The sequence below is a fragment of the Coturnix japonica genome, chromosome 2, assembly GCF_001577835.2.
Source record: "Coturnix japonica isolate 7356 chromosome 2, Coturnix japonica 2.1, whole genome shotgun sequence".
In the NCBI taxonomy this organism is placed as follows: domain Eukaryota; kingdom Metazoa; phylum Chordata; class Aves; order Galliformes; family Phasianidae; genus Coturnix; species Coturnix japonica.
The window spans coordinates 9,661,002-9,686,251 of NC_029517.1; the positions used below are offsets into that span (position 1 = coordinate 9,661,002).

Below are 25,250 nucleotides of genomic sequence, written 5' to 3' on the forward strand. Positions count from 1 at the left end.
TATTTTTCTTTCCATGTGCCAGTTCATTTGTACATTAGTCTTAACGCAAACAGGAATTTCAAAATCATGGTGCTAGCTGATGATACTTAATAGCTTGTACAGGTGCATTCCAGTGACCTAGGGCTTTGCTTGTGTATTTTTTGTTTGTTTGCTGCAATTATGTTTTTACCCTTTTATCTTTTCCTAAAATCTTTCCTGATATTTTGTTCCAGTAATGCTTAACCAGCCACTAGCTTTTGTTAGTAAAGCTAAAATGAATGACATTAATGTGAACAGCATGAAATATTGACCTACTTTATTAAATGAAGGAATAGGCCCTATAGGTCTGTTAGGTTGTCCAATTTACTGTTCCACTTAAAATTACTGATATTTCCTTACCATGATCTGTATATACAGGTTATGCTTAACTCTGTTTGAAAGCAACACAAATGCAATGCACAGTATGTTCTTATTCACTCCCTGTTCTGAATTACCAGCAATTCAAGAAATAGCTAAAATTGATGGTTCCAAAAATTGGAAAAGGAAAGAAAAAATGGTACAAGGTGACAGATCATCATCTTGACACAATTAAATGCTACCCATGAAGCCAGTATGACCCAATGGCATTTTTAAAAGAAAGAACTATCCTCAGGCATTTTTCTGCTCAGGTAATTTTGCATGTTTCTCCTCTTCCTTGCTCTGTCCAATTTTAAAGGTCCAATCCTGATGGAATTGCTGAGTAGTCTATCATTGGTTTTAGCAGAACAGAAATGCTCTTTGCACCTCACTAAGGTTTGCCGAGCATTGCAGAATTAGGTCAAATAATTAGTTGCTGTCAGACGAGATCAAATGTCAAAGAAGTAGCCTTTGAAAGTTCACCTGCAGGTGACTCAGCTTCCTCTATGCCTAAAAATGCCATTTAGTAACGTTGCTTTTTCTTTTACAATAGCAATATGCCCAAAATCAGATCAGGACCACACAGTTTCAGAAATATTTTACTGGTCTTTAAAAAGCTCACAGTATGTGGACATTATAAATAATAATGAGGAAGGTTTTCTCTCTGTCCCCATGGACTCCACGTAGAAGGGATGCAAGCAGATTGCCAGAGTCGCAAAAATGACAGCAGCAGAGCCAAAAATCAGATCAAGGGTTCTCAAATTGAACAAGATCATCTTTCTAATGAGTTTTACAAGCAAACAAGACAAACACAGGACTACCCTACCAAAACTCCTATGTTTCTCCATGTGAAATTTAACAGCATAATGACAAAGAGTTACTCAGAAAAATCTACCCTAAAGTGTCCAGTTTGGGGTACTAAGGAAAATCAGTGCTAACCACCTCCAGCTCTATATCCTAAAGGAAAAAAAAAAAAACAAAAAACAACCAAGCTAGTGTTCACAGATTATTATTTTTTAATAGCTCTGGCCTTGAAGTAGCAGCTCCCATTCCCAGTAATATAGGGAAAGAGGAAGGCAGAAACGTATCAATCACTCAACAAAGAGTCTTGTCAAAGAGTGGGCATTTTTCATTTGTTGCATTTTCTTCACTGCAGCTGCCCACGTACAGACTATCAAGAGAAATCTCAGGTGTCCATCAGAATATTTTTGTACTCTCTCCACCGTTAGTGCTCAAGCTTAATTTGTTTGTCAAGTACTTATTTGGAATTAGGAAAATGGGGGAGAACAGGAAGGAATGTGCTTGTTTCGTTGCAGTGCTCTCCATCTCCCTGCTTTCAGTCAGCTTGCAAATATTTACACCAGACCTGCTGGATTCCTGCATCTTTTAGGATACTTTGTAATTAATTCAGTTTCAATATCCTCCTCATTTCCATACTTTTCAAATGTCATTTCATCTCTTTTGATCTGCTTCCACTTCTTTACTCCCTTCTCCCTTTTTCCCTTCATGCTCTTTTTGAATTTTGAAATGGTTTTTATTGGTTGATAGAGGCATTTGAAATGCTTTCAGAGGCTGGGCCTTAGAAACACAGGAGAGCAGACTGCTTAATCACATTTCTCACCTAGAACCTGTATAATAAGGGTGATACATAGGGTGTGAGGCTGCAGAGATACTCATGAAGACGAGCTAATGGACCTTGGCCAGCCTTAATTAGAGTTTCTAAGCCAACTCTTTTCCTCCTCTGGCCATGAGTGTGTCAGCCTATCAGTTTTAAAACAGCTGCCAACCTCTTTGGACTAGTTTATCTTCATCTTTCCTATTTTGCGTGTTGACAGGGAACCAAAGGAGAGTTACTTAGCAGCAAAGGGTCTCTGCTTTTCAGAGCAAATACTGCTCTCCACAGAGCCTGATCCTGCCCAAGGTTTGGTCAAGCATGCACATGAGCTGCTGCATTCCCAACACCTTAACTGTCTACCACTTAAAAGAAAATTTACTGTCCTACTATAAAGTCTCTAAGCAGTCACTTCAATCAATCCATTCCAGATGTGCTGGCCCCAACATGAATTACATTTTTGTCAGAGGGGGTGGGGTGAAACAACCTCTTTTCCTGTTTCGAACGAGTTCAGGAAGGTTTATCAATTGTATGTTTGTTTCCTGGTGGAAAGCTTCCAACCAGCTGTGCAACATGTAAATCAGAAAGTGCCTTCTCAATAACAAAGGCTTGTTCAAAGCAGGATGGGCTGATAAAATTGCTTTCTGCCCACGGATAAAGGACTCGATTTTTGGTAGGCAAAAAAATGTAAATATTTCTCTCCCTCTTTTGTTCTTTCTCAGCCAAAAGCATTTAAAGGGAGCCATCTGTTTCCTTGCCACATAAAGAAAAAATTAGGGTTACTGGGCTCCTTGCTCATTCATCTGATTTTGCCTGGAGTGAAATGTTGGAGAACTTTTCTCATTCAGGGGAAGGTTTCAGTTCTGCCACTGGCTACAGTAAAGGCTGCTGTTATATCCACCCTGAGGCTTGTTTGTCCCGAGGTTTTTATTTCAGCTAGATTTGCAAAAGAGTTCACACAATTCTAGTACAAAATGGATGGGATTTCCTCTTTTAAGTTTATTAACTTCATCTGTTTCTCTCCATTAAAAGGGAAAAATCTCTCTCATCCTCTTGCCCTCTCCACAGCCCCAGAGAAAGTAGCAATTGTACCATTAAGCCTTGAGTGCTTTGCATATGCAAACACAAACACAGTGCTTACAGGAAAGATCTTTGCTATCCATATGTTCATCTCCTTCCCTTTACCTAAACCAGACGATTACCTCAGCAGCTCAGCTGTGTTATTGAGACATTTCAGCGTGAAATTTGTTTTTCCTCACTGAACTTTAAGCGGAATTTCAAGTGCCAAGTCTCCAAAGCCAAGTGGGGCTATTAAGAGATAATTACTAATTATGCTAATTTGAGAAGTTGTGCTATTTCTTTCCCTGGTCATTTTATCTGCAGCTCTCCTGAGAGAACAGTCCCCATTCAATGTTAATAACCTTTTCCTGCTAAGCATTCAATGGAGGACAGTGTGTCCTAAACCTAGGAATATTTTACAGTTAATCTAGATATGTGGCTGTAAATTGGAAAGAGAAGCAAGTTGCACTAATGCTAATGACTTGCTTTATTAACTTTTTGCAGTGGCAGAAATATCTGATTCCTCTCCATTCATATATTGATACAGCCTTTTGGTGATGGTTTTATTTGAAATAAAAGAGTCCTTGGTGATTTGAAGTATTCAGTATACCAATGATATTTCTCGCAGATCATTCTCTAATCTTATCTTTTCCAAACTCCCAGAATGGCAGATTAAAACAAAGAACAGATATGATTTGCATTTTCTAAATGTCTCATTTATTTTTGTGTTATTCATGTCAAAGTACAAAACATCTTTCCCACATTTTATACATGGCTTTATTTTTCTTTTTCAAGCAAACAGTTATTGAGTTGGTCACAACTGTATGTGCAACATACTGCCAGAATAATTGTTTTTATCCTCATTTTAAGTAAAATAATAACATGAAGTTTTATTTGATATATAATTCCATCCCTGCTGTATGGCAAAACATACATAATTCACCAAATCATAGAATCATATAATGGCCTGGGTTGAAAAAGACCTCAAATATTATCTAGTTTCATGAACATGAGGAAACCTTGGTTGCTCACATAGGGTGGCAAAGGGCAGCTCCTGCCATGCTGCCTTAAGCCATTATCCCACCTTGGTGTGTCAAAGCAGCTCCTGGGAATAAGGGATGCAGGGACACACTCTACTTAGTTGTTAGTATAGTTTGAACACCATAAATATTCTATTGGGGACAGTGACATCTGAAAGCAGACGACAAAAAAAGTCACAAGTGTACAGTTGCAGCCAGGAAAAGCAAGGTACAGCATGCAGCTACAAGATGCCTCTGCCCACAGCATCAGTACTAATGAGAACTGTTGCTGTGTTTCCGCAGTAAATAAACTCCTGTCCTCACGCAAGTTCATCATTTAGCTTGATACTTTGCTAAATTTTGCTCCAGCAGGGTTTTTTAATGAGTTCTACCAAACTCCTTTCTTCAAAGCCATCAGCACTGATCCAGTTCTTGGTGCTTCCTCTAAAGGCCAAACACTGTCCTTGGTGCATGTCAGGATTCCCAGAAATAAAGTTTTGGTTGATCTTACCACCTTGAATATTAGCTTTATGTGCTTTGGTGAGCAAGTCATGCAAGTACATCACTGGTTTCTGCCTCATGCTGACCACTGAAGACAACAGGGCATAAATATCTACAGATACCCATGGGTAGCTCAAGAGGAGATGGCAGAAAACAAGAAAAGACCTAAATTTATTTTAGAGCAATTTTGGACTATGCTGTATACATTTATTTAACATCTCTCTCTATATATATGTTTATTTATTTTATTTTATTTTATTTTATTTTATTTTATTTTATTTTATTTTATTTTATTTTATTTTATTTCTGATTTGCAGCATATACAATCAAGCAAAGATCCCTTTCCCACAACCAAATTAAAAATGAAGAACAAGTGACAGGAAAATAAAGCATAGCATCTCATCCTTTTTGTTTTTCACTGTTTTTAAACTGCATTTAGGCCTAAAACCAGTGGATGGATTTTATAAAAAGCAAAGGATGTAAATATTCAATATCTTGGGTAACATCTTTTTCTGGAAATTTTAACACCCTGCCCTTGGTACACCCAGCATAGCTGTGGGAGGACTGTGCTTCAATGAGATGTGAATTGGGACCTAAAAATATGTACTAGTAATAAAGGAAAAGTTAATTTTAACTTTCAGCACTACTAATTTAAAAACAGAACTTCCTTTATTAGAAATCTATTTTGCAGGTGTGAGAACCTGCCCCCAAACCCTATATGAACACTAGGCTTAACACATATCCTCCTTGCTGATAGGGCTGGGAGCACCAGCAGGCCACCTTGCCCCAATCATACCACCAGAAGACAGAGGGTAAACACAGCTGCAGGGCTCTCCAGCTAGCAACACATCTGTAATCACTCCATGTGCAAGTTCTTCTGGAAGATTAGCTGTATTTGCTCTATCTCATGACTGCCTCAACATTTCAGCAGCACATCTCTCCCAAGCACCATCAACTCTTGAGACATTATGGGGTCTAAAGAAATGTTCTGTTGCCCTCAAATTTAGCCTGACTGAGTTGCATCTGTCAACATCTCCTTTCTGATCCACTGCTGCCCAAAGACAGTTGACACACCATGTCACAGAGTTATCTAGATCAATCTATGTCTGTGACAGGGGGCAGTAGGCCCGTGGGCCCTCCAGCCCCCAAAAATGGGAAGAGAAAAAGGGAAAGGGTAGGGAGATGGGAGCTGGGCTCAAGGAAACAAACAGAACAGCAGCAATGATCTAAGGAGGAAAACTTATTTTACTAACTATGATATCAGAATGCAAGATAATACAATACAAACTAATTGAAACTGAGGCTAATAAATCAAGTAAAATAAGAGAGAGAAAAGCCTACTTTGAAACTGAAGGTGTACAGCTTGGAAGCACACCTACACCCACTGCCAGGCAGTGAGAGAGCAAAAACAAGAGTAACTTCCGTGATGTATTTTCCTCTTTGACTGCGAGGTCCTCTGGGATGTGTGGTTTTTCTTCTCCATGCTCCATATGATGTCATGATGTGGAATACCACTAGCAAAAATTACAAAACCATGACACACCAGAGGACTGGGATGCCATCCAGAGGAACCTAAACAGACTTGAGCAGTGGGCTGAGGTGAACCTTATGTGATCTAAATGCAAGATCTTGCACCTGGGTCAAGGCAAACCTTATTATTAACACAAGCTAGGGGATTAAAGGATTGAGTGCAGTCCTGCTGAAAAAGATCTGGGGGTACTGATGGATGGGAAGCTGAACATGAGCCATCAGTGTGCCCTTGTAGCCCAGAAAGCCATCTGGACTGCATCAAATGAAGTGTGGCCCGCAGATCAAGGGAAGTGATCCTTTCTCTCTGCGCTGGTGAGGCCTCACCTGGAGTACTGCATCCAGATGTGGAGTTCTCAGTACAGGAGGCACATAGACCTTTTGAAACATGTCCAGAGGAAAGAGCCAAAAATGATTCAAGGGATGGAACACTTCTCCTGTGAGGACAGGTTGAGAGAAGACTCCGAGGTGACCTAATAGCAGCCTTTCCAAAGCTAAAGGGAAGCTTCGGGAAAGAAGAGGACAGACTCTTTAGCAGGGTCTGTGGTGATAGAACAAAGGAAAATGTCTTCAGGATCAAAGAGTATAGATTTAGGTTAGATATAAGAAAAAGACTTTTACAGTGAGAGTAGTGAGGCACTGGAGCAGGTTGCCTAGAGATGTGGTTGATGCCCTGTCCCTGGACACTTTCAAGTTGAGGCTGGATCAGGCCCTGGGCAATCTTATCTAACTGTGCATGTCCCTGTTCATTGCAGGGGAGTTGTTCTAGATGGCCACTAAAGGTCCCTTCCAACTCTAACAATTCTATGATTCTATGACAGCAGCTGAGAGGACCAACCAACATAGCAGAGGCTGAGAAATGTGTACTGGGAACTATGAGGCTGTAAGTGATTAAATATCTGAAAGTGAGGAGATCTCTACAAAAACAAACAGCAAACAGAGGCAATCAGGAGAGAAATGTGCCATATCTCCAGAAAGGTATGCTGGAATATTTCAAATTAGTTCTTCCTGGAGAATGAAACGAGTGCTAGAGACAATCTTAAAATGCTTCATGGGCTCCATTGGTCACAGACACACTTGTTCTGTGCTCTTTGGGAAGCCAGCGAATTTGAATCACATCTCCAGAAAGGTACCTCACATTTCTCATTCTAGTTGAGATGAAGCTCTACGCACATGCTTTTTTCTTATTCATGTTAGAAAATATTCTTTTTCAATATAGTTACCCAAAAGCTCATAGATAATCACATAGGGTTGTGAAAGGAAAAAAAAAGTTTTTAAATCAGATGCTGTTTTCTTTCTTAAATTTATATTATATCTATAGAATCATAGAATCACAGAATGGTGTGGGTTGGAAGGGACCCCAAGGATCATCAAGTTTCAACTCCTCTGTCACAGAGTCAGGGCCACCAACATCCAGATCTGGTACTAGACCAGGTTGCCCAGGGCTCCATCCAACCTGGCCTTGAACACCTCCAGGGATGGGGCATCCACAGCTGGTCTGGGCAGCCTGTGCCAGAACCTCGCCACTCCCTCTGTGGAGATCTTCCCTCTGACATATAACCTAAACCTTCCCTCCTTGAGCTTAAAACCATTCCCCCTTGTGCTATCTCCATCTATCCAAGTAAAGTTGATTCCCTTCCTCTTTATAATCACCTTTTAAATACTGTAAGGCTGCAATGAGGTCTTCTCTCAGCATTCTCTTCTACAGGATAAATAAGCCCAGCTCCCTCAGACAGGAGAGGTGCCCCAGACCACCGATCATCTTTGTGGCCCTCCTCTGGACCCACACCAATAGCTCCACACCTTTTCTTTTATTGGGGATCCCAGACCTGGATGGAATACTACAGATGGGGCCTCACGAGGCAAAGTAGAGAGGGACAGTCAACATCCTGACCCTGCTGGCCATCCCTTATCTGACGGAGAACAAAGCTTTCAGACATACAGACTGATTTTTGGACAGTGTTGGGTGGAGTTGGTGGTTGGGCTTGGTGATCTTTGTGGGTGCCTTGCCTCAGGATATTCTATGATTCTATGATGAGGACAGCCTCGGTATCTCTCTTTGGCTCAGTTTGGGCTGAAGAGAATGAAGATCTTTGGATTGAGAAGTCCACCTGGGCATTAGATGCAGTAGAAAGTAAACAAGCAATTGCTGCATAAGTTGTGTGACACTCAGAAACAGCTAGTTCCTTCTAGAAAAATACATCTTGTTTTTGCTGCTAGCTGTTGCTTGACAGGTAGACTGGGACAGTAGGTGGGAGGAGCAAAGAAATATTTTAGCCTTCACTATTCTATCTGAAAAACCATTATTATTATACTTCACTATTCTGTCCTGAAAAACACTGCCTTGGACAAATTTATCCTCTGCTATTCCTTCATTCTGTGCTTTCATGGTTTCATGCTTGAAATAGATAATGACAAATGGGTATTTATCTCCCTTCAATCTCTTGATATGTTGACCCCATCTGCTTGAAAAAATATGCATAGGGCAGAAGTAATGGAGAAAAATGCTTCCTGCACAAGCTCTGAGCATTGGACTTCACAAGGAAATCTGGACAAAGAGTTGAGGGAAGTTCAGGTATGAACAACTGAGGAGGACAGATCTTCTCTGCCACCGTAAGTCCTGAAGCCTGCAGTCTCATAATTAAGGACACAAGTTTCAGCTTTGTTGCCATTGCCCTCTGTCCCCTTGGGTGTGTTACCTGAATCACCAGCTTCTGCCAAGCCCATCCTCCTCGGATACAGTGCTTCCCCTGGGATGTCCAGCTCTGCAGCTGCTGCAGGCAAAGCTACAGGTACACATACAGGTCCTGCCATGTGATTTTTTGAAAACCATAGATTTTGGCATTCTAATGTTCTTGGAAAATGTCCGATTTGTTTACTTTACACACATATATAAATATATGCATGTTTTTGTCCCACACATCTGTAAAGAAAATTTGAGATTATAAGCAAATGAAATCTCTGCAAGATAATTGATTTGTCATTCTATTCTTCTAGTTGCAATATCCTCAAGTTAATCTTTGGAAAAATAAAAATAAAAATGGACATTTGAAGTTCCCAAACCTACAAAGAAACATAAGTGGTGGGTTCTCTGACTCTACATTATTTCCCATCAGCCTATGTGATATGATTTAATTGCAGGTTAAGAGCCAAGATAACAGAGAGTTAACATTTCATCCTTAGAAAAACCCGCTCACAATTAAGAATAAACAATAATCATGGTAGTTACACAAAGCAAAGAGATGAACTGCAAGGGAGACGTTCAATCTTGTCTTTTCAGCTAAGGTTATAAATGATCTGAGCATATGAGAACGATTCAGAGTCTGAATCAGAGGGGCTGCTAATTAATCGGTTATAACGGCATAGGGGATTACAATGCATAATTAAAACACACAGAAAACAACAGAGACAAAGGAGAATGGACAAGAGAGCGTGGAAACACTACAGAGTCAGCAGAGGAACACCTGTGTGCTAAAGTTATGCTAAAGAAAAAGCAAATAAAGAAGTAACAGTGAACCAAATGAATTCCTGGAAATTTGGCCCAATATTTATTAAAAACTAACAGTTTGATTCAAGATCTGTATGAAGCTTAGGACAAAGCTTCCATCAAGCTCAGCCCTTCATATGAATATGCATGTAAGTTAATGTACGCATTGCTGGAGCACATATTGGCACATTAATATGCATAGTACTAGTGTCTGTGTTTAAGTATATAAATAGAAATTGAATATAAACATATGCATTCATGGCTTTGAAGATTCATTAGTAGCAGGATAGCGTAGAGAAATTATTACCATTTTTTACATGATGTTTAAGTCAAATACCGAAATGCTACAGCCACTTACTAACGAGGCATTCAACAGATGGGGAGTCTAGACTGATAACTCGGGTGTTATGCAAATGTATTTTTAAACATCCTGTAATGTTAAATTCTGTTGCTGTAATGCAGGAAGTAAATAAACTGCTTTCCTGAATGTGCAATTTTGCATGTTTGCTTTCTTTTAGAAATTCTAATTTGGCAGTGATTTATTACTGTCAGTTCCAGCTGTCATGACCCTAACCCATATAAAAAGTTACCACTGAGATCAATGAAGATAGTGTAACCACCCATGGGAGAATGGCCACCCATGGGATGAAGGTCCCTGTAAGCAGTAGGGCCCAGTCCTCCTGAAAAAGAGGGATTCCCACGTGACAAAGCAGGATCAGGCTCCTATTCTCTTCATCTTGACTCTGCTCTCAATCTTTCTTTCTTTTCTAGTGGAAACAAAAAAGGAAATGGTGCTTTTGATCGCAAATTCACAACAAGCAGTGTTGATGCATGCATATTTTCTGTATTACCTTCTCAACAAAAATTAAACGATAACCTTAATGTACATAATAAATGACAATGATCTTTGTAAAAGTGAAGACAGAAAACATTTTTCCTATCTCCTTTTACTGTTTTGGAAAATGAACACAATAAAATCATATCCCTTTAGAAATACCGCTGCATACTATTTGTGAAATTTTAAGCTATATCGTTTAGGCAGCATTTATCTGTGTGGTTCACTGCTTGCCCTAAGAGACATTTATTTGTTCAAAGTATGAACTTATTCTAGATTTAAAATGGTAAAAGCAAACTAATGTAAAAACATAATGAAATCACCTTGCAATCTGCTTACATTCTCACTTTTTATACAACCCCCCCTTCATAAAAATAATCCTCCAAATTTCTCTGAGATTATTCCAACAAATCCCATGCCCATCAAATCCTAAAACATGTTCCACCTGCTAGTGAAACTATCACAGTAATTGTCTGGGCTTTTATCTAATGAATATGCACTAAAGCAGTCAAAACAAAATTCTACAATCTACATTACGGGGAAAAGTTTCTGAAACAAGCTGTTGCAGGGAAAATTATGTAATATACTGTCAACATTCAGCAGAAACAAGCTGTTAGGCAGGACTGACAGACTCCAGGTTCCCACACTCAGTCATGACCTGTGTTGCTGTTACCCTCATGTCATGATTTTGGTCACTGATGTATTGATGATGTCCCGTCTCATGCCTGAGCCTCATGCTTATGCCTGGACTGTGCTGGTGAACACAGACTCATAGATTGTCCCGAGTTGGAAGGGATCCATAAGGATCATAAGGGATCACTGATGAGTCTCTTTTTCACTGTGCAAGTTTCAGTGAATTATCTGCACCTGTTCTCCAATGCAGACATTCATGGATATCTGCTGAAGCGCAGAGCAATTGCAGATGGAATTTCATGTGTTGTTGCAGGCTGCATGCAGATACTTGCCTCACACCAGCATTCACAATAAAGCCCAGGGCCCAGGGCAAATCAACAGAAATCAAACAAGTTAGGACTGAGATTAACAAACCACTGCTTCCACCCTACAGTTTACAAACATTACTTTTGCTACCATTGTGAATAGAAAATTAATCTTAGCCCCACATCTTGATTTTTCGCTATCTCCCATTTTTGTCTAAACAGCACGGGCAGCAGCTTTACATGCCAGTGTCACAGAAACAATTATTCAGACCAGCAAGCACTAGGATCAATTTAAATGAGGTAAAACAGACTTAGACCTTAAGTAATATGTTTCAACAGTCATGTGCATTAGAAACTTCATATGTGGAATTTTTTTAGGCAAATAATAAGAGCTTCTTGTTTCTTTTCTGATTCCACAGAAAATTTAAGCATATGTGTATCTGTATGCGGGTCTTGTTACTCACTCATTACTGCTTTTCTGAGCATGATGGCCTGACTGAGGAAGTGATTTTGCCACATGTTACCTCAGAAACCTTTTGTGAGATATTAGTCTGATCCAATCACCAATCAGTCATGGACATTAATTTCTATAATTTGTATGAATAAAGTGAGGATACACGTGAAGAGATAATGACAAGAGGTGGAGATGTTTCAGTAAAAAGTGAAACAAATTCAGAAAATTCAAATGTGATAAACACATGGATCTTCAGGGTCGCAAACATTCAGAGTTAGTTTAAGAGTAGTTTTTTATAACCATTGCAGATATCTTAATCATTAATATAAAAGATGGAGATGGTTTCTACAGTGTTTAATTCACAGACCCCTTATAAAAAGCACTCTATAAGACACAAAATAATCTGTAATGTATTGCTTCTTGCTTTCATTTCATTTCAGAGATTCTTGATAGCGGTTTGGAGTTTTAGAAGGCAAAGTTAAAGTAACGTTGCATGGGGAATAGATTTTTTTTTACTAAAAATTGTTTTAACTTTTAGAATTACTTTTCTAGATTCAGAAAATGAGGCTTTTTGCTTTTTATTTGTCTTTTTTTTTTTTTTTTTAAAAAAACATAGAATTATCTGCCATATTTTAGTCAAAGACTTACCTTATGATTAAATGGTACAGTCAATTTACAGTGGCCTCAGCTTAAATGAAAAAATCTCCTGGTCTTCCAAGGAGGATGTGCATTTACCAAATTGATGAACTACACTATAGGTACTGTAATTACGATTTTTAGTGGAAATAAGGACTATGAAATTTAGATCATATTTATGAAAAATACATTCCCATGCATTTGTTTATATCCAAAAATAAAGTAAAAAGTGAAAAAAAAATAAAAATAAAAATAAAGTAAAAGCCAGGGAGAAGTCAAGTGAACAACCCTGCAGGCTTGTGGTGGCAGGGATAACTGTCTGCCCATTAGCCCCATAGGGTGGCTATGTGTGGAGTCGGACCTTTGTCCCACTGTGGCAGTGTTGAGCGATGTGGTGCCATAATGTGTGCATTTGAGTGGCTCTAGGCAATGAAAGTCCTTGCTGGTGAGGGTGAGTTGGGGTTATCCAACGGGAAGGGCAAAAATTAGTTCAATGTGTCTTGCGTCATGAAAAACTAAACTTACTTAAGAACTGACCTTCAGGAAAACTTTTGTCTGTGTTTTCCAACCTTGAGCCATTTTAGCAGTGTATCAACTGCTTATAATTGTACCTATGCTGGCAAATCTAAAAAGTAGCGTCCTGTTAAGCTGCATCTATTACAGATCACACTGCTCAACTGCCAAGGGCTGTTTCATTTTAGACTAAGCAAAATCCGTGTACATTTTTTTTAAACTCACCCCATTTATTCTTTGACACCTAATAACTACCTTGTGGGAACTGGGATTCTGTTGTGTTGTACTACCTTTTTTTCTACCTTACAGCTTACACTTCATATGTTAACATGCAGGAACTGAAAAATTCTTCTTTTAAAAAAAAAAAAACGAACATGTAGAACTAAAGTATTATAGTCAAGGTAGAAGTTATCCCAGTAACACTTGCTTTTAACTTGTTCTGAAAACTAGAAATGCTTTAAATTCATGCTTGAACACTGTATATTCCCACTTCCTGTCTGCGTACAAAATCTAAAGCATTTGTACAATGAAACTTTTGATACTTAAAAAAAAAAAAAAAAGATCATCAAATGATTTGTGCTCGTGGATTTCAGCTGAGGGTACAGCGCTGGGTAAAGCAAACCTTTGCCATACATCTGCAAAAGCTGTTTTTTTGTGAATGTGGTTTGAAAACGAGCCAAATATCTCGATTTTAGAACTAACAGATTTTACAGACGTGCATCAGATGCTTTAGCATAAATAAATGATAAACACAGATCAATCAATGCTCTTTGCAGCAGTTGCAGCTGGAGGAGACCTGCTGTCAGTGATAGCAGAGAACTGCCTCTCTTTGTACTGCATCTTTAAAACTCCTCCATCCACGAGCAACAAGAGCTGAGCTCCAATTTAATTACTATCTGCGCTGCTCAAGAATGGAAGCAACCCAGACCTCTGCAGCTCTGCCCCTCACAGCCCAAAATTGCCATTCATGTGAACACATAAACAGCAATTCATGATTGGCATGAGGGAGGCAAGATTACAGCCTGGAAATCAGCTAATGAACGTTAATTAAAGTTAAATATTGCCGAAGGATCCATAGGCATTTTTGCCTGGCATTGTGTGCCATATCTGCTGGCATGGATGTGACAAAGAGCACCAGCTCAAGGTGGCTTCTGTTCGTAGCTATGACAGTTTTTCCAAGGAAATCAGCTGGAGAAAGATCATCACAAAAGCAAACTTCAGAGCAAATCCGCCTTTTTTGATGAAGGTTTGGGGTTTCCTGACAGGAATATTACAGGCTCCTGCACAAGTGTCTCTGTCTTTGCCATTCTGAATTACTCAGCTACTCAGAAGACATATGTACAAAAATAGAACATAGCAATATCCCAAAAAATCTGGATTATAAGGGATTTCTCTTGCTTACTTATTTTGCAATTAAAAAAAAAATAATCTTGTACTTATTACACAGCTGTGTCTTGTCTACAAGACTCTTGGTATTACACAGATGGAGATAATACAGAAATCTTACGAGAATGTTTACATGTATGCCTATGTATTCAAAACTGCGAATTCACACAGCATGAATGTATGGGTGGATCTGCACAAATATTCACATGCTAGAAATGGATTTTATCTTTACATCCCTGAACAAAATTATTCAGCTTAATATAAAAATTCCTAAAGAAAATATTTTTGTGGGATTCTACAGGCTTTGAGATACATTATGTAACAGAACATGGTGTTTAAAATACTCATTGTTTAGACACAGACAGAGAAGGCTACAAGTGTCCCTATTTTGTACAAAAGTTTCGGCGCAAATACACATATGTATAGCAGCACAGTTCTGCCTCCCAATCATGTGGAGGAGTTTCAATTATAATTTTACTGGAAGCAAGGGCAGAGCATCAGGCCTTACACAAAGGCAAGCATTATTAGAGTTGGCCATCATTTTGTTAAACCCTGCTATTTAAGGAACAAGTAGCCATTGCATATGATAGGATGCAGGCAGTCGCATAAAATTAGTTGTGTGTAAATATCTCTCTATGGAGATGGCGATAAAATGTCTGTCAAATACTACTTATTTCACCCTACACCTCTCAGCAACACTGACTCTTCATGCCGATGTTTCATTAGCAGGCAGAGGAAGGTGATTCTGCTGATAAATTTGTGCACCTCCTAAGGCTGATGTAAAAATGGGGAAAAAAATATGAAAAGTACCATTTCCCAAGAAGTACTTTGCTGAGATCTGCTTATTTCTCACTGCTTCCCAAAATGAATGTGAAGCACCGCTGCCACATATGTGGTAGGTGTCAGACAGCACTCATATGTGGCATGGCTGCACCATGGGATGTGATGGTTGGTACAGCTCCATCCCATGCCAGCATAAAGACAGCCACTGTCTGTAGGAGCCATCTCCCATGCACAGCATTCATCTTTCAGCAGTGCGCTCACAGTCACGTCAGTAACTGGCTTTCTTCTGCTTAACAAATCATCGTGTGGTTACACGGCTCGTCAGTATCCCACTGCTTTGTTCCTTTTTCCCCGGGAATAAGAAGGAGGGAGGGATATTAATATTTGTCATCCTTCTAAACTCTCCATGGCATCAAGGGGATTGGGAATTTTGGTCTGTCTTTATGTACAGGGAGATGAGTGGTAACAGAAAGGGGAAGAACTGAGCAAGTCATCAGGAAAAGCAAGGAAATAGATCTCTCCAGAAGTGCCCTGCAGTATTGGAAGGAACAAAGGCGGCTGCTTAGTGCCAACCCAGTAGTGGACACAATGGAATAAACCATCTACAAAACCACATTTCCCCTTAGTCCATGTCAGATAACTTCCTGAATAAGAAGATTCAGAACTACTATTAAAAAGCAAACTAACCACATTTCCCCTTAGTCCATTTCAGATAACTTCCTGAATAAGAAGATTCAAAACTCGTATTAAAAAGCAAACTAACAAATCCTTTCTGATACATCCAAAATAAAGCCCAAAATTTCATTCACTGAAGTGAGCAGCAAACTTTTTATATTTATTCTCAGCTGAGCTAATCAAGTGCCTCCTCTCCTTACACAAAGGTAAGTTTTGTTTTTTCATACCTGGAAGCAGTGAGTCCCACTTGCCAGCTATGTGCTGTCTCAGAAGAAAGTCGTTTTCTCCTTTGAAATGTGCTGAAATTCAGCTTCCTTAAAGGCTTTTGTCTTGGTAAAAAAAAATAAATCAGGAATAAATCAGAGTAGCCAGTTTACTTTATTTGTAATCTTTCCGACATTAATATGGTTTTGCTGTTTTCCTTCTTATGTTTATCTCCAAAGTAAACAATACAAATCTCATCAATTTTCTTCTGCTTAAGTTTTACACGTCTCTAATCCCTTTGCCATATGCCTCTGAATCCTCAATGTTTCTAGTATACATTTTTGAGCCAGAACAGCCAGATGAGGCAGAAAGCACTCTGCAAGAATATACCTTTCATTCGCTAATGACACCATAACATCCTCAATATTAGCCACCCTGTTCTTCACGCATCCTGCCCTGCTCTGTGCTTCCCTCATTACCACACTTTGGCTAGCAGAGATTTCCATCAAACCATCCACAGCAACAACCAGCCCTTCATCTCAAGCAGACGCTGTTAACTCAGAGCCCCAAAATATGCCTTCATATTTCAAATCCATTTTAAGAAGCAAGAAATCTGAGACCAACTGAACAACAATGATAACACTGTCCATTTAAATGCTTTCTGTTCAGGCATTAAATTTGGTTATTTTATGACTCAGGGAGGGCTGCCTATTAGTATGAGCTGACAAGCTGTTTCTACCAGTTAACATAGTGGTCTTTGTAATATATTACATAACGCAACATGATGTTAGAACACCTCTGGGTTGGCTGCTTCATTTAAAATTCATGCACCAGGAAACAAAAGTCAGAGAAGAAATGTAAGCACTGCTGGAACTTACATGATTTGCAGGCAAACCAGGCAGTTTTACACACAAATAAATGTCAAGTTCATCACAAATGCCTTGAGAATAAACTATCTACTGATGCATATCAGCTTTTTTGTCTGGATAACTAATAGTTTACATGGGAAAAAAACGGTAAACTGCCTGAAAGGTTGTAGAGATAGTTAGCAGTGAACATGAGGATCAATTCAGGTTCATTACTACTTGCAAAACCTAGGCAATATTGGACAGCAGTAATTCAAAAGTAGTACAATCAATGGAGATCAGACAGATATTCTAACGCTTGCCTTTTTAATGCAACTCGCTAACCTGAAGAGAATTGAAAGAACCTAAGAAAATGTTTCCATGGACCTTTGGTACCTCTGATATTTCACAAGGCAATTTCATGTGACCTTTAATTTTTAGTGCGGGGTTTTCCATTTGAAGGGTAGCTCTTCATACAGGGCTGCCATTAAGTATTTTCAAAACTCTGTTAATATCTCTTAAACAGGAAATTGTAAGCAAAGCTGTAAAGAATCGCCTTATGGGAGAATTTCACTATCCAAATCACAGAGAAGCTACAAAATTTTAAGGCACGTTGAAGCAATTTTCGACACTATATACATTGCCACTACCTTTCAGTGCCTGTGCATCATTACTGAAGAAAGAAAACCTTTGACTAAATTTCTGTGTTCAAAAAGGCAAAAATGGCTATAATTGTGGCTGTTCGTTTACAGTCTGGTCAACATTTGTGTTACTGCTTTTTCTGCTTACATAGTTAACTATTGGAGGTAAAGTCAAAATATTTTGTTCTGTCTAAAAGTAAAACGCACCATTTTATTGTTCTCACTCTTATGTGCTGTTGCTAGGAAGATACAGCTGTGCTACAACCTAATTGTCTGCTATTTAGGTATGGACTCATGAATCCCATATTTTTATTCTAAATTTAAGTTCAGTCATTGTAGCTAATGTCCTTGATGCTATCTCAAATTGCTGTCATTACACGGATCACTAGAAATTGGAGGTAATAGTAAAAAAGAAAAGAAAAAAGAAAGGTACCAAATTAGATGATGGATAAAGGTTTAATCAATTTAATTTTATCACTAAATCCAGTCCCTTCCTCTCAAGCTGCCAGGGAATGAGATAAGCGGAACACATCTTGAAGCACGACACAATCCTGTTGTGGGGAAAGAGTTGTGTCCCTGAACCTCGCTGAGATGAAACACTCTCATTTATTACTTTGGCACTGCAGGATGATGAAGAACCAAGCTGGTTTCCTCCCTCTGTCCTCAGCACACTCTTTCTATTTCATTAATTTTTCATGAAATTTCGTTTCACAATCGTTTTGTCTCTCTCATGTTCTTGCTGCCCTTACTTAGTTTATTCTGTCCATTTTTATCTCAGATCACATTTTATCATAAACAACCCCTGACAAAGCTTTCCACCTCAAAAGGGATATGTGATTCCCTCTCATTCTCTATAATTAATTTTAATTGCTACTATAATAAGGTATTGCAAATGAGGTGGCTTACTTGTGGTTTTACACTGGAAAATAACTAAGAAGTGGCATATCCTCAGTCATCCATTTCATATTTAGTTTCTCTGTGTTGATTTCTAAGAAGTTAATGGAAGCTGCCAAAGTGTGCCTTTTCAGTGTTATCAATGAATGACAACTCTGCTTTTGTTTGGTCCACTTTTAATCATTTATCTCAGAAAGCAAGCTTGCTTTTCAAAATCTGTACCGCAGGCTATCAGATCTGCACAGAACATGGGGAGGCCGCTGCACTGAATTCTGCCAATACTCTCCCATGTTTCAAAACCTTGGAGAAAACACCATAAGAACCCACATATCCAGCAAATTTCTCTAAAGACCTAAAATTTGGAATGGATTTCATTAAATCATTAGTCAGAGTTTTTTTAACTTCTGGTCATTTCATACACATATATCAAAACGAAAAGAAAAAAAAAGAGAGAAAAGCATAAAATATCAATTTCTGCTTTTGCACAAAATTAGCCTGTGGATATTTTGGCAATCAGCTGCATTTATTTTTCATTAGGTCTTTGAGAAATTAAGAAGTTTATTTCCTACTCAGAGTTAAATATTTATTTTCTAAATGACAAAATATTCACCCCTCCCCACCCCCCCTTGTAGTAATTTCACAAAAGCTGTGAATATCCAACCGTTTAAGTGTTTTTATCAGACTTTCTGCAAGTAGTGTAAAACTGAATGGAATCTCTGAGCAAATATATGCTTGGAATGTGATATCCAGTGGACATTTAATGTTAATGCTTCAAGGCAAGATATTTATACTCAGTAGTTTGCTGGATTTCGTGTACCTAAAAATTAGGTGCATGAAAATTAATTACCAGGCTATGTTTTTGTACACTGGAATCACACTCAGTGTCTTCAATTCACAATTTGCATATATGGAAATTCTCTCTCTGTGTTTCCCAGCACAGCACATGAGTTCTATTGTTTTGTGTTGCTCTTTGTTGGTTTTTTAGCATAAATACACACAGACACTTAGCTGTTCAAAGAATGTTGTTTGTTCTCCTTGCTTGAACTTGCTTTCTTCCCCCAAGAAACTCCTAAAGCAGAGCATCCAGGTTTACAGAGAATGACGCAAATTTCTAAAACAGCAAAACTAACTTATAATTCACACCGAGGACAAAAACATGACTAAAACCATGGAAAATAAATTAGAAGAGGAAAAATAATGCTATTAAATAGAGAATAATATCTACTACTGCCATGCGTTTCTAGATGTTGCGTATAATGTCTCAATTTTTTTTTAAAGTACAGATTGTATATAATCTGTATATATATATGTGTGTAATGTGCTTATTAAAATTGTATAAGTAATATGTAGAGCTCACCTCCTTTAGGAGTGGAGGTGTGAGAGGAAATTTCACTTCTTTACTCTGAAACTGCTCCATTTAAACATAAAACAAGAACAATTTCTTTGTATACATGTGTCCAGAGGTATCTGTGTCTGTCTAAATAAATGTGTGTACTTACACATTTTAAAGCATCATTTAGAAGTATTCTTGCTATAAGTACCAAAATAGGTACTGGAGAATTGTTAAAAGCAAGTGCTTTAGTTGTAACTCTATTAAAGGATTTTTCTCACAATCTATTAAATAATCAGAGCTGCAGAATAGTGCAGCCCCTATTAATTGCAGTGAAGATGTAGTAATTGGTGAGCCTAATAAACATTTTCTTGATGAACCTCCAGGAGAGCTAGTTGTTAAACAACACCTTTGCACTAGATAGCATCAAAAAAAGACATAGGAATATATGATGAATAAATGAGATTTCATAATAGTCAGAACTGATTGGTTTTATACTGGACATGCCACAAGTTAGAGAAATTTTGCCAGCATAAATTCACAGGAATGTGTGTTTCCTTTTTGTTTAAGAATACACACGGTGGTTATATATGAAAGAAAAACAAAATAACACAAAAACATGCATTTCTCCCTATAGCAAGTATAGTAACTACCTGGTTGTAAAGTGCTTACAGCAGTATGTTTGAAAGAATAAGAAGACAAACTCTTCACATGCACATTCACATTGAGAGTGGTCAGCGAAACACTTTCTAGAATGCCACTGGCATCCAGCTGTTTGTTCTGCAAATAGCTGCCATTTACTAAGTTATTATTTAGCAAGTTTGTCATTTATTTTGTGCAGTTTTTTTTTTTTAAAGACATTCAACTTCCACCTTATTTTAGCAGAACAAAGCAATAAACAAAGCAGCAGAAAAACAGTATTACTAAAAGACCCCCATTTCTGTCTGTTCCATAGAAAGAAAATCAACACTTATGATTTTCTGTCATAACAAAGCACTCCACTGTGTGGATAACTGGCCACATTTTTCTCTTGGCCAAGCGCAGGGTAGTTAAGACTAGGCTAAGTTTGTAAACCCCCAGAAAAGTTGCTTTTCTCAAACATTTACAAACATAAAGAAGTCCACAAAGAGCAACTTATGTATAAGCAGATTTAAAGACATGAGTGTGGGAGCTCTCCCTTTGCTTCATATTTTAATATTTGCACTGTAACAGGGTAAAACACTCTTTATCACCGGATGTGACAGCATGCTAAAGATGAGGAGCAGCAAGTCAAGACTACACAATTACCAGAAGCATGAATGCTTCTGCAGGTCTGCTGTTCTCACTTGTGCTCAGGTCACTGTTCTTTAGCATGATTATGAACATAGTGTTCAAAGTCAAAGTTGAAATAGTGGCAGTTGTGCACTGGAGTCCGGAATTCAGCATCTGGTCCATTTTCACTTGTTATCACACAAAACCTGCTTCAACATTTCTAAAAAGTTATCCAGTAACATGATTATTGGCTTTAACATGCGCCAATAATTAAAAGACTGTTAGCTAATGTGCTCTATAAGTTCCTAAAATCAGAAGAAAAAAATAATGTAGCTATAGTATCAGCTTCAGTTTACAAGCTTAAACTTGTGTCAGCCCCTTGTAACTGTGACAGGGAACAGGTTGGGGAATTTTACTGCTCAGATAAATAGTAGGAGTTAGCATTGCAGTATCCAAATGTTTTGCAACTGGCACTGTTTCCTGTATCCTTTCATATTACTGTAGTGTTCACAGTCTGCTAACTTTGACTTTTTCAGGCGAAACATCAGAACTCAGTAGTGTGTCATCCTCTCTACAGGAGAAAACAGGACAGCCATCAGAAGAGCTTTTATCTAGGGCATATTCCCTGTTTAAGGTGACATCCTGTAGCTTTACTTTTCTTGCTCATGACAATTAGTACTTCCCTAGCAAAGGTTTTTCACTGGGGGTAGCAGAACTGTACCAAAAATAGCTAAACTTGGTGGACTTTATCTAAAAAAGGAAAGGAAAAAAAAAATAAATAGAGAGAGCTTTGGGGTCACCTCCTACAGCCGAGAGGCTCCGCACCACTTCGTGCTCCACACGGGTATGTCCTGCCGGGTGGAGCGGGGACACCGAGGGACGCGGCGGGACTCTGGGGAGCCGGGGACAGCACCCGGGACAGCTCCGCCTCGCCAGCATCGCTGCGGGATTCAGCCGCGGCCCCGAACAAAGAGAAGGGGAGAGCCGATAGGGCGGGGGAGCGGCGGTCCCTCTGGTCCCCGTTTCGCCCTGCGGGGCAATAAGGCACAGCCTCCCCTGAGCGGCCGTCGGGGCCGGTGCCGGCGGGCGCCATCCAGAGTCGAGAAGAGCAGAAGCAGCCGGGGCGTGCGGCAGCGTGCGGGAGGGAGCCGGGCAGAGGGAGGCGTGGGGTGGGGAGGGAAAGGAGAGCGGGGGAAATAAAAGGAAAAAGAAAAAGAAACAAAATTTCTCTTACCTTTCCTCTTTGACCTCCTCCTCCTCCTCCTCTTGGACTTGCATTTCAGCTGCCCGCTTGGCCCTCCCGACGCCCTGCTGCCGCCGAGGACGGATGTCATGCTCGTACCTGAGAGCAAAAGCACCGCGCCGCGATGCTCTTCTCGCCGACTTTCCTCTCTTTCTGGAGGCGGCTTTTATAGCGCACAGGGGAGGGCCGCTCGCTCGGCGCTGCCCGGCGTGGGGTCGCGCCTCCGCCCCGACGGGCCGGGCCCGGCCGTGCGGTCCTCGGGGGCGGGGGCGGCTGCCGCGGCTCCTCCGGCCCCGTGCCCACTTTTGTTACCTCTGCGACTTTCTCGGCCCCGGCCGCTTTGAAGGGAGAGCGCAAGGAGTGAAGGAGGGGGTGCGGAGCCGAGCGGGGAGGGGGGAGAGGGGGGGGGACGGATTTGCTGCTGCAAAGTCTCCTGCAGCCCAATCGCTCCCGCCGCCCTGCTCTGACATCAGCTCCGCCAGCCCTCGCCCCCAAACTCCTCTCCCCACGGGCTGCCGGCTTTGCCGGGCTCCCGGCAGAGAGCCGAGCTCAGCGGCCCCGTGGGGAACGGCAGCGTCCTGCCGCCCGTTCCGGGGGAAGCCTGAGGGGCGCCAGGCGAGGAGGGATGCTGCAGGCAGGATCGCAAGATCGCAAGCCCCCCTTTCTGTGCTTTTTCTTCCTTTCTGCTCTCTCTCTGGCTCGCTCTCTCTATTATATTTTTTTTTTTTTTTTTTGTCTTCTCTTTTCACCATGTGGACAACCGAACATTTCTTCCAGCGGAGCAGAAATGCTGCTGCTGTCTGTCTTCCTCAACCAAGCGCTTATTAACTAGTTCGCTAATTGAGCTGCTTAATGTTTCCAGAGAAAGCGTATGAGTTACTGTCGAAAGATCCCTGATCCGCAAGCCTTACGTGGGAGGCTAAGTGTAGCGATTCCCCTTGAATCTCCACTTATTTGTAAGGTATGTGCTCCGCTAAATTCACAATCAAGGGCAAAAGCTCTGTGAAGAGTCTGTTGTCGCTCAGGCTGATACATTAATGCTCTGCAGTGCCTCATTTAGGCAACTGTGCAATTAATGTGTCGGGAGCAGAGGGGCTTTTATGGGGAGGAAAGATGACAACAGCATTTCTCTAAAAAGCTTGACTACAAAGCATTATGCGTTCATTAGAAAAAGCCAGCATATGCAACAGATAAGATACGGCTTTAAGTTACAGGGGACCTACAGCCTCTGTGCTCTTCCCTCCTTAGTTATTATCTAAGTTAAAAATATGTATCTGGATTCACAGGCGGTGAATGGAAAACAGAAGAATATCAAGAAAAAAATCGCTATGCTAAATAATTAATGTCATCATTAGTGCTGACTCTATTTGTAGTTGGCTAGAGAAGTGCAGTAAAACCCTGTTTATCAGAACTACTTTAATCTAAAACTTCCTCTTGTTGGAATGTAGGTTACCCAGCTCCTGCTGCTAAGCACTGCCACTGCAACTCTCCCAGCTATTAGAAACCCTCTGTGTTTGGCTGTTTTAGTCCTCTGTTGTTTTTGGATTAAGAAGAGCTACATGTTACACAGATTTCTTTAACTAAAAAAACAAAAATGATCCTCTCTAAAAGTTTTCAGTTGGCCAAGAATTTGGATCACACACTCATACCAATGTGGTGTTGCCTCTTGGATCCTCCAAGGAGTGGTTCTGCTTTTCCCGCATGTAACCTCAGTTTTAGCTATGTGGCACAGCACGAAGTACAAAAAAGAAATGGTCCCCATAAGCCAAGTTAAGAGAGCCTTAGAATTTGTCCCAGTATTTCTTGGATGTCAGATGTAGTTCAGGAGAGCCTACATGGAAGTAGGTTTTTAAATGCATGGCTTTTACAAATTACTGGCTGTAGTTTTTTACATCATACACATCACCCAAAAGAGCCAAACCTTTGAACCATAACTTAAGTAAACATCTCTTTGAAAGCTTCTTCTTATGTCAGGAAAAAAAAAAAACAACAAAACAACAAACAAAAGTGTCCAGGAAATGAGAGAAAATCATTATTTTGTTATTTTTATTTTTTTGCTCGAGTGTTCAGCCTTTAATCACCAACGCTCCCCTTCTGGTTTCTGATGCTCAGACCACAGCTGACTCTAATCTATTAATGAAACAGTTGCATTCACATGAGAAGTAGCAAAACTCAGTTGCACTTTCAACTGCATATCAAACTCTTGTCTGTTCTGCAACTTAAGTCACTCAGTTTAGAAACCAGGTTTAGTTAACAGTGCTTTCTATGCTTCAGTACCAATCTGTGCTTTATACATTAGGAATCCAAATGAGAAGCAAGGCCCAATTAGGAACAAAATGAGCATCCCAGAACATTTTCCTATCCTTAGGGATGGCTTCCAGATCAACAAATGCTTTAAAGTTTCTGAAAATGTTCTTTCTGATAACTTATAATTATACTCTCAAAATGACTGGAACAGGAAATCAGAAATATAAGAAGATAGACTGTCTAGATGGCATTGCCAGTCCCTAGATAAGGCATGCTACCAAACCAACCTGAAAAATGTGACAGTTTACCAATCCTCAGAAGCTATCTTTCAGTGCTAGCAATTTCATGAAATGCTTTCCATTCTAGGCACACACATTGAGCAGGCCAGTTATTATCAGCACAGCATTAGCAAAGCTGAGCTGTGCTGGTAGTACAGCTCCCTCCATGGCTGGTTACAGGTTTGCTGAAGTCATGGGACAGCTGAAGTCGCATTAGAGGAAGGACTCCTTTTGAAAGTGAGCTTAAGTGAAAGGCATTCACTTTTAGTAGCACTCAACTACAGTCAACAGAATTCTTTAGGTGTGCTGTGTTTATTCCTCTTGTTGTCCACAATGGAAGAAAACACCGTTTCCACTTATTGGTGTCCTGTTCAGCACCTTATCTAACAACAGTGAAAGATCACCACTCCCATCACCAGTCTGAATCTACCCTTAGGCAAATGTGTACACAATTTCAAGTGCTATGGTAAAAGCAGTGACATAAGCTCAATCTAGGAAATGCAAAAGCAGCACCAGT

At 39.9% G+C, this 25,250-nt stretch overlaps 1 protein-coding gene across 3 annotated transcripts in view; it reads right to left on the reverse strand.

The window, feature by feature from the left end:
* ADARB2 (adenosine deaminase RNA specific B2 (inactive)) overlaps positions 1-22,565 on the reverse strand; it is a 286,410-nt gene extending 263,845 nt beyond the window's left edge. For 2 of the 3 annotated variants that reach the window (XM_032442988.1, XM_015853322.2), the window contains exon 1: positions 22,200-22,564. In XM_032442988.1, coding sequence (XP_032298879.1) covers positions 22,200-22,299 — 100 coding nt within the window. In that variant the 5' untranslated portion in view covers positions 22,300-22,564. Of the gene's footprint in view, positions 1-22,199 lie in introns of all 3 variants that reach the window. The other variant, XM_015853321.2, reaches the window with a different exon arrangement.
* Positions 22,566-25,250: the final 2,685 nt, after the last annotated feature.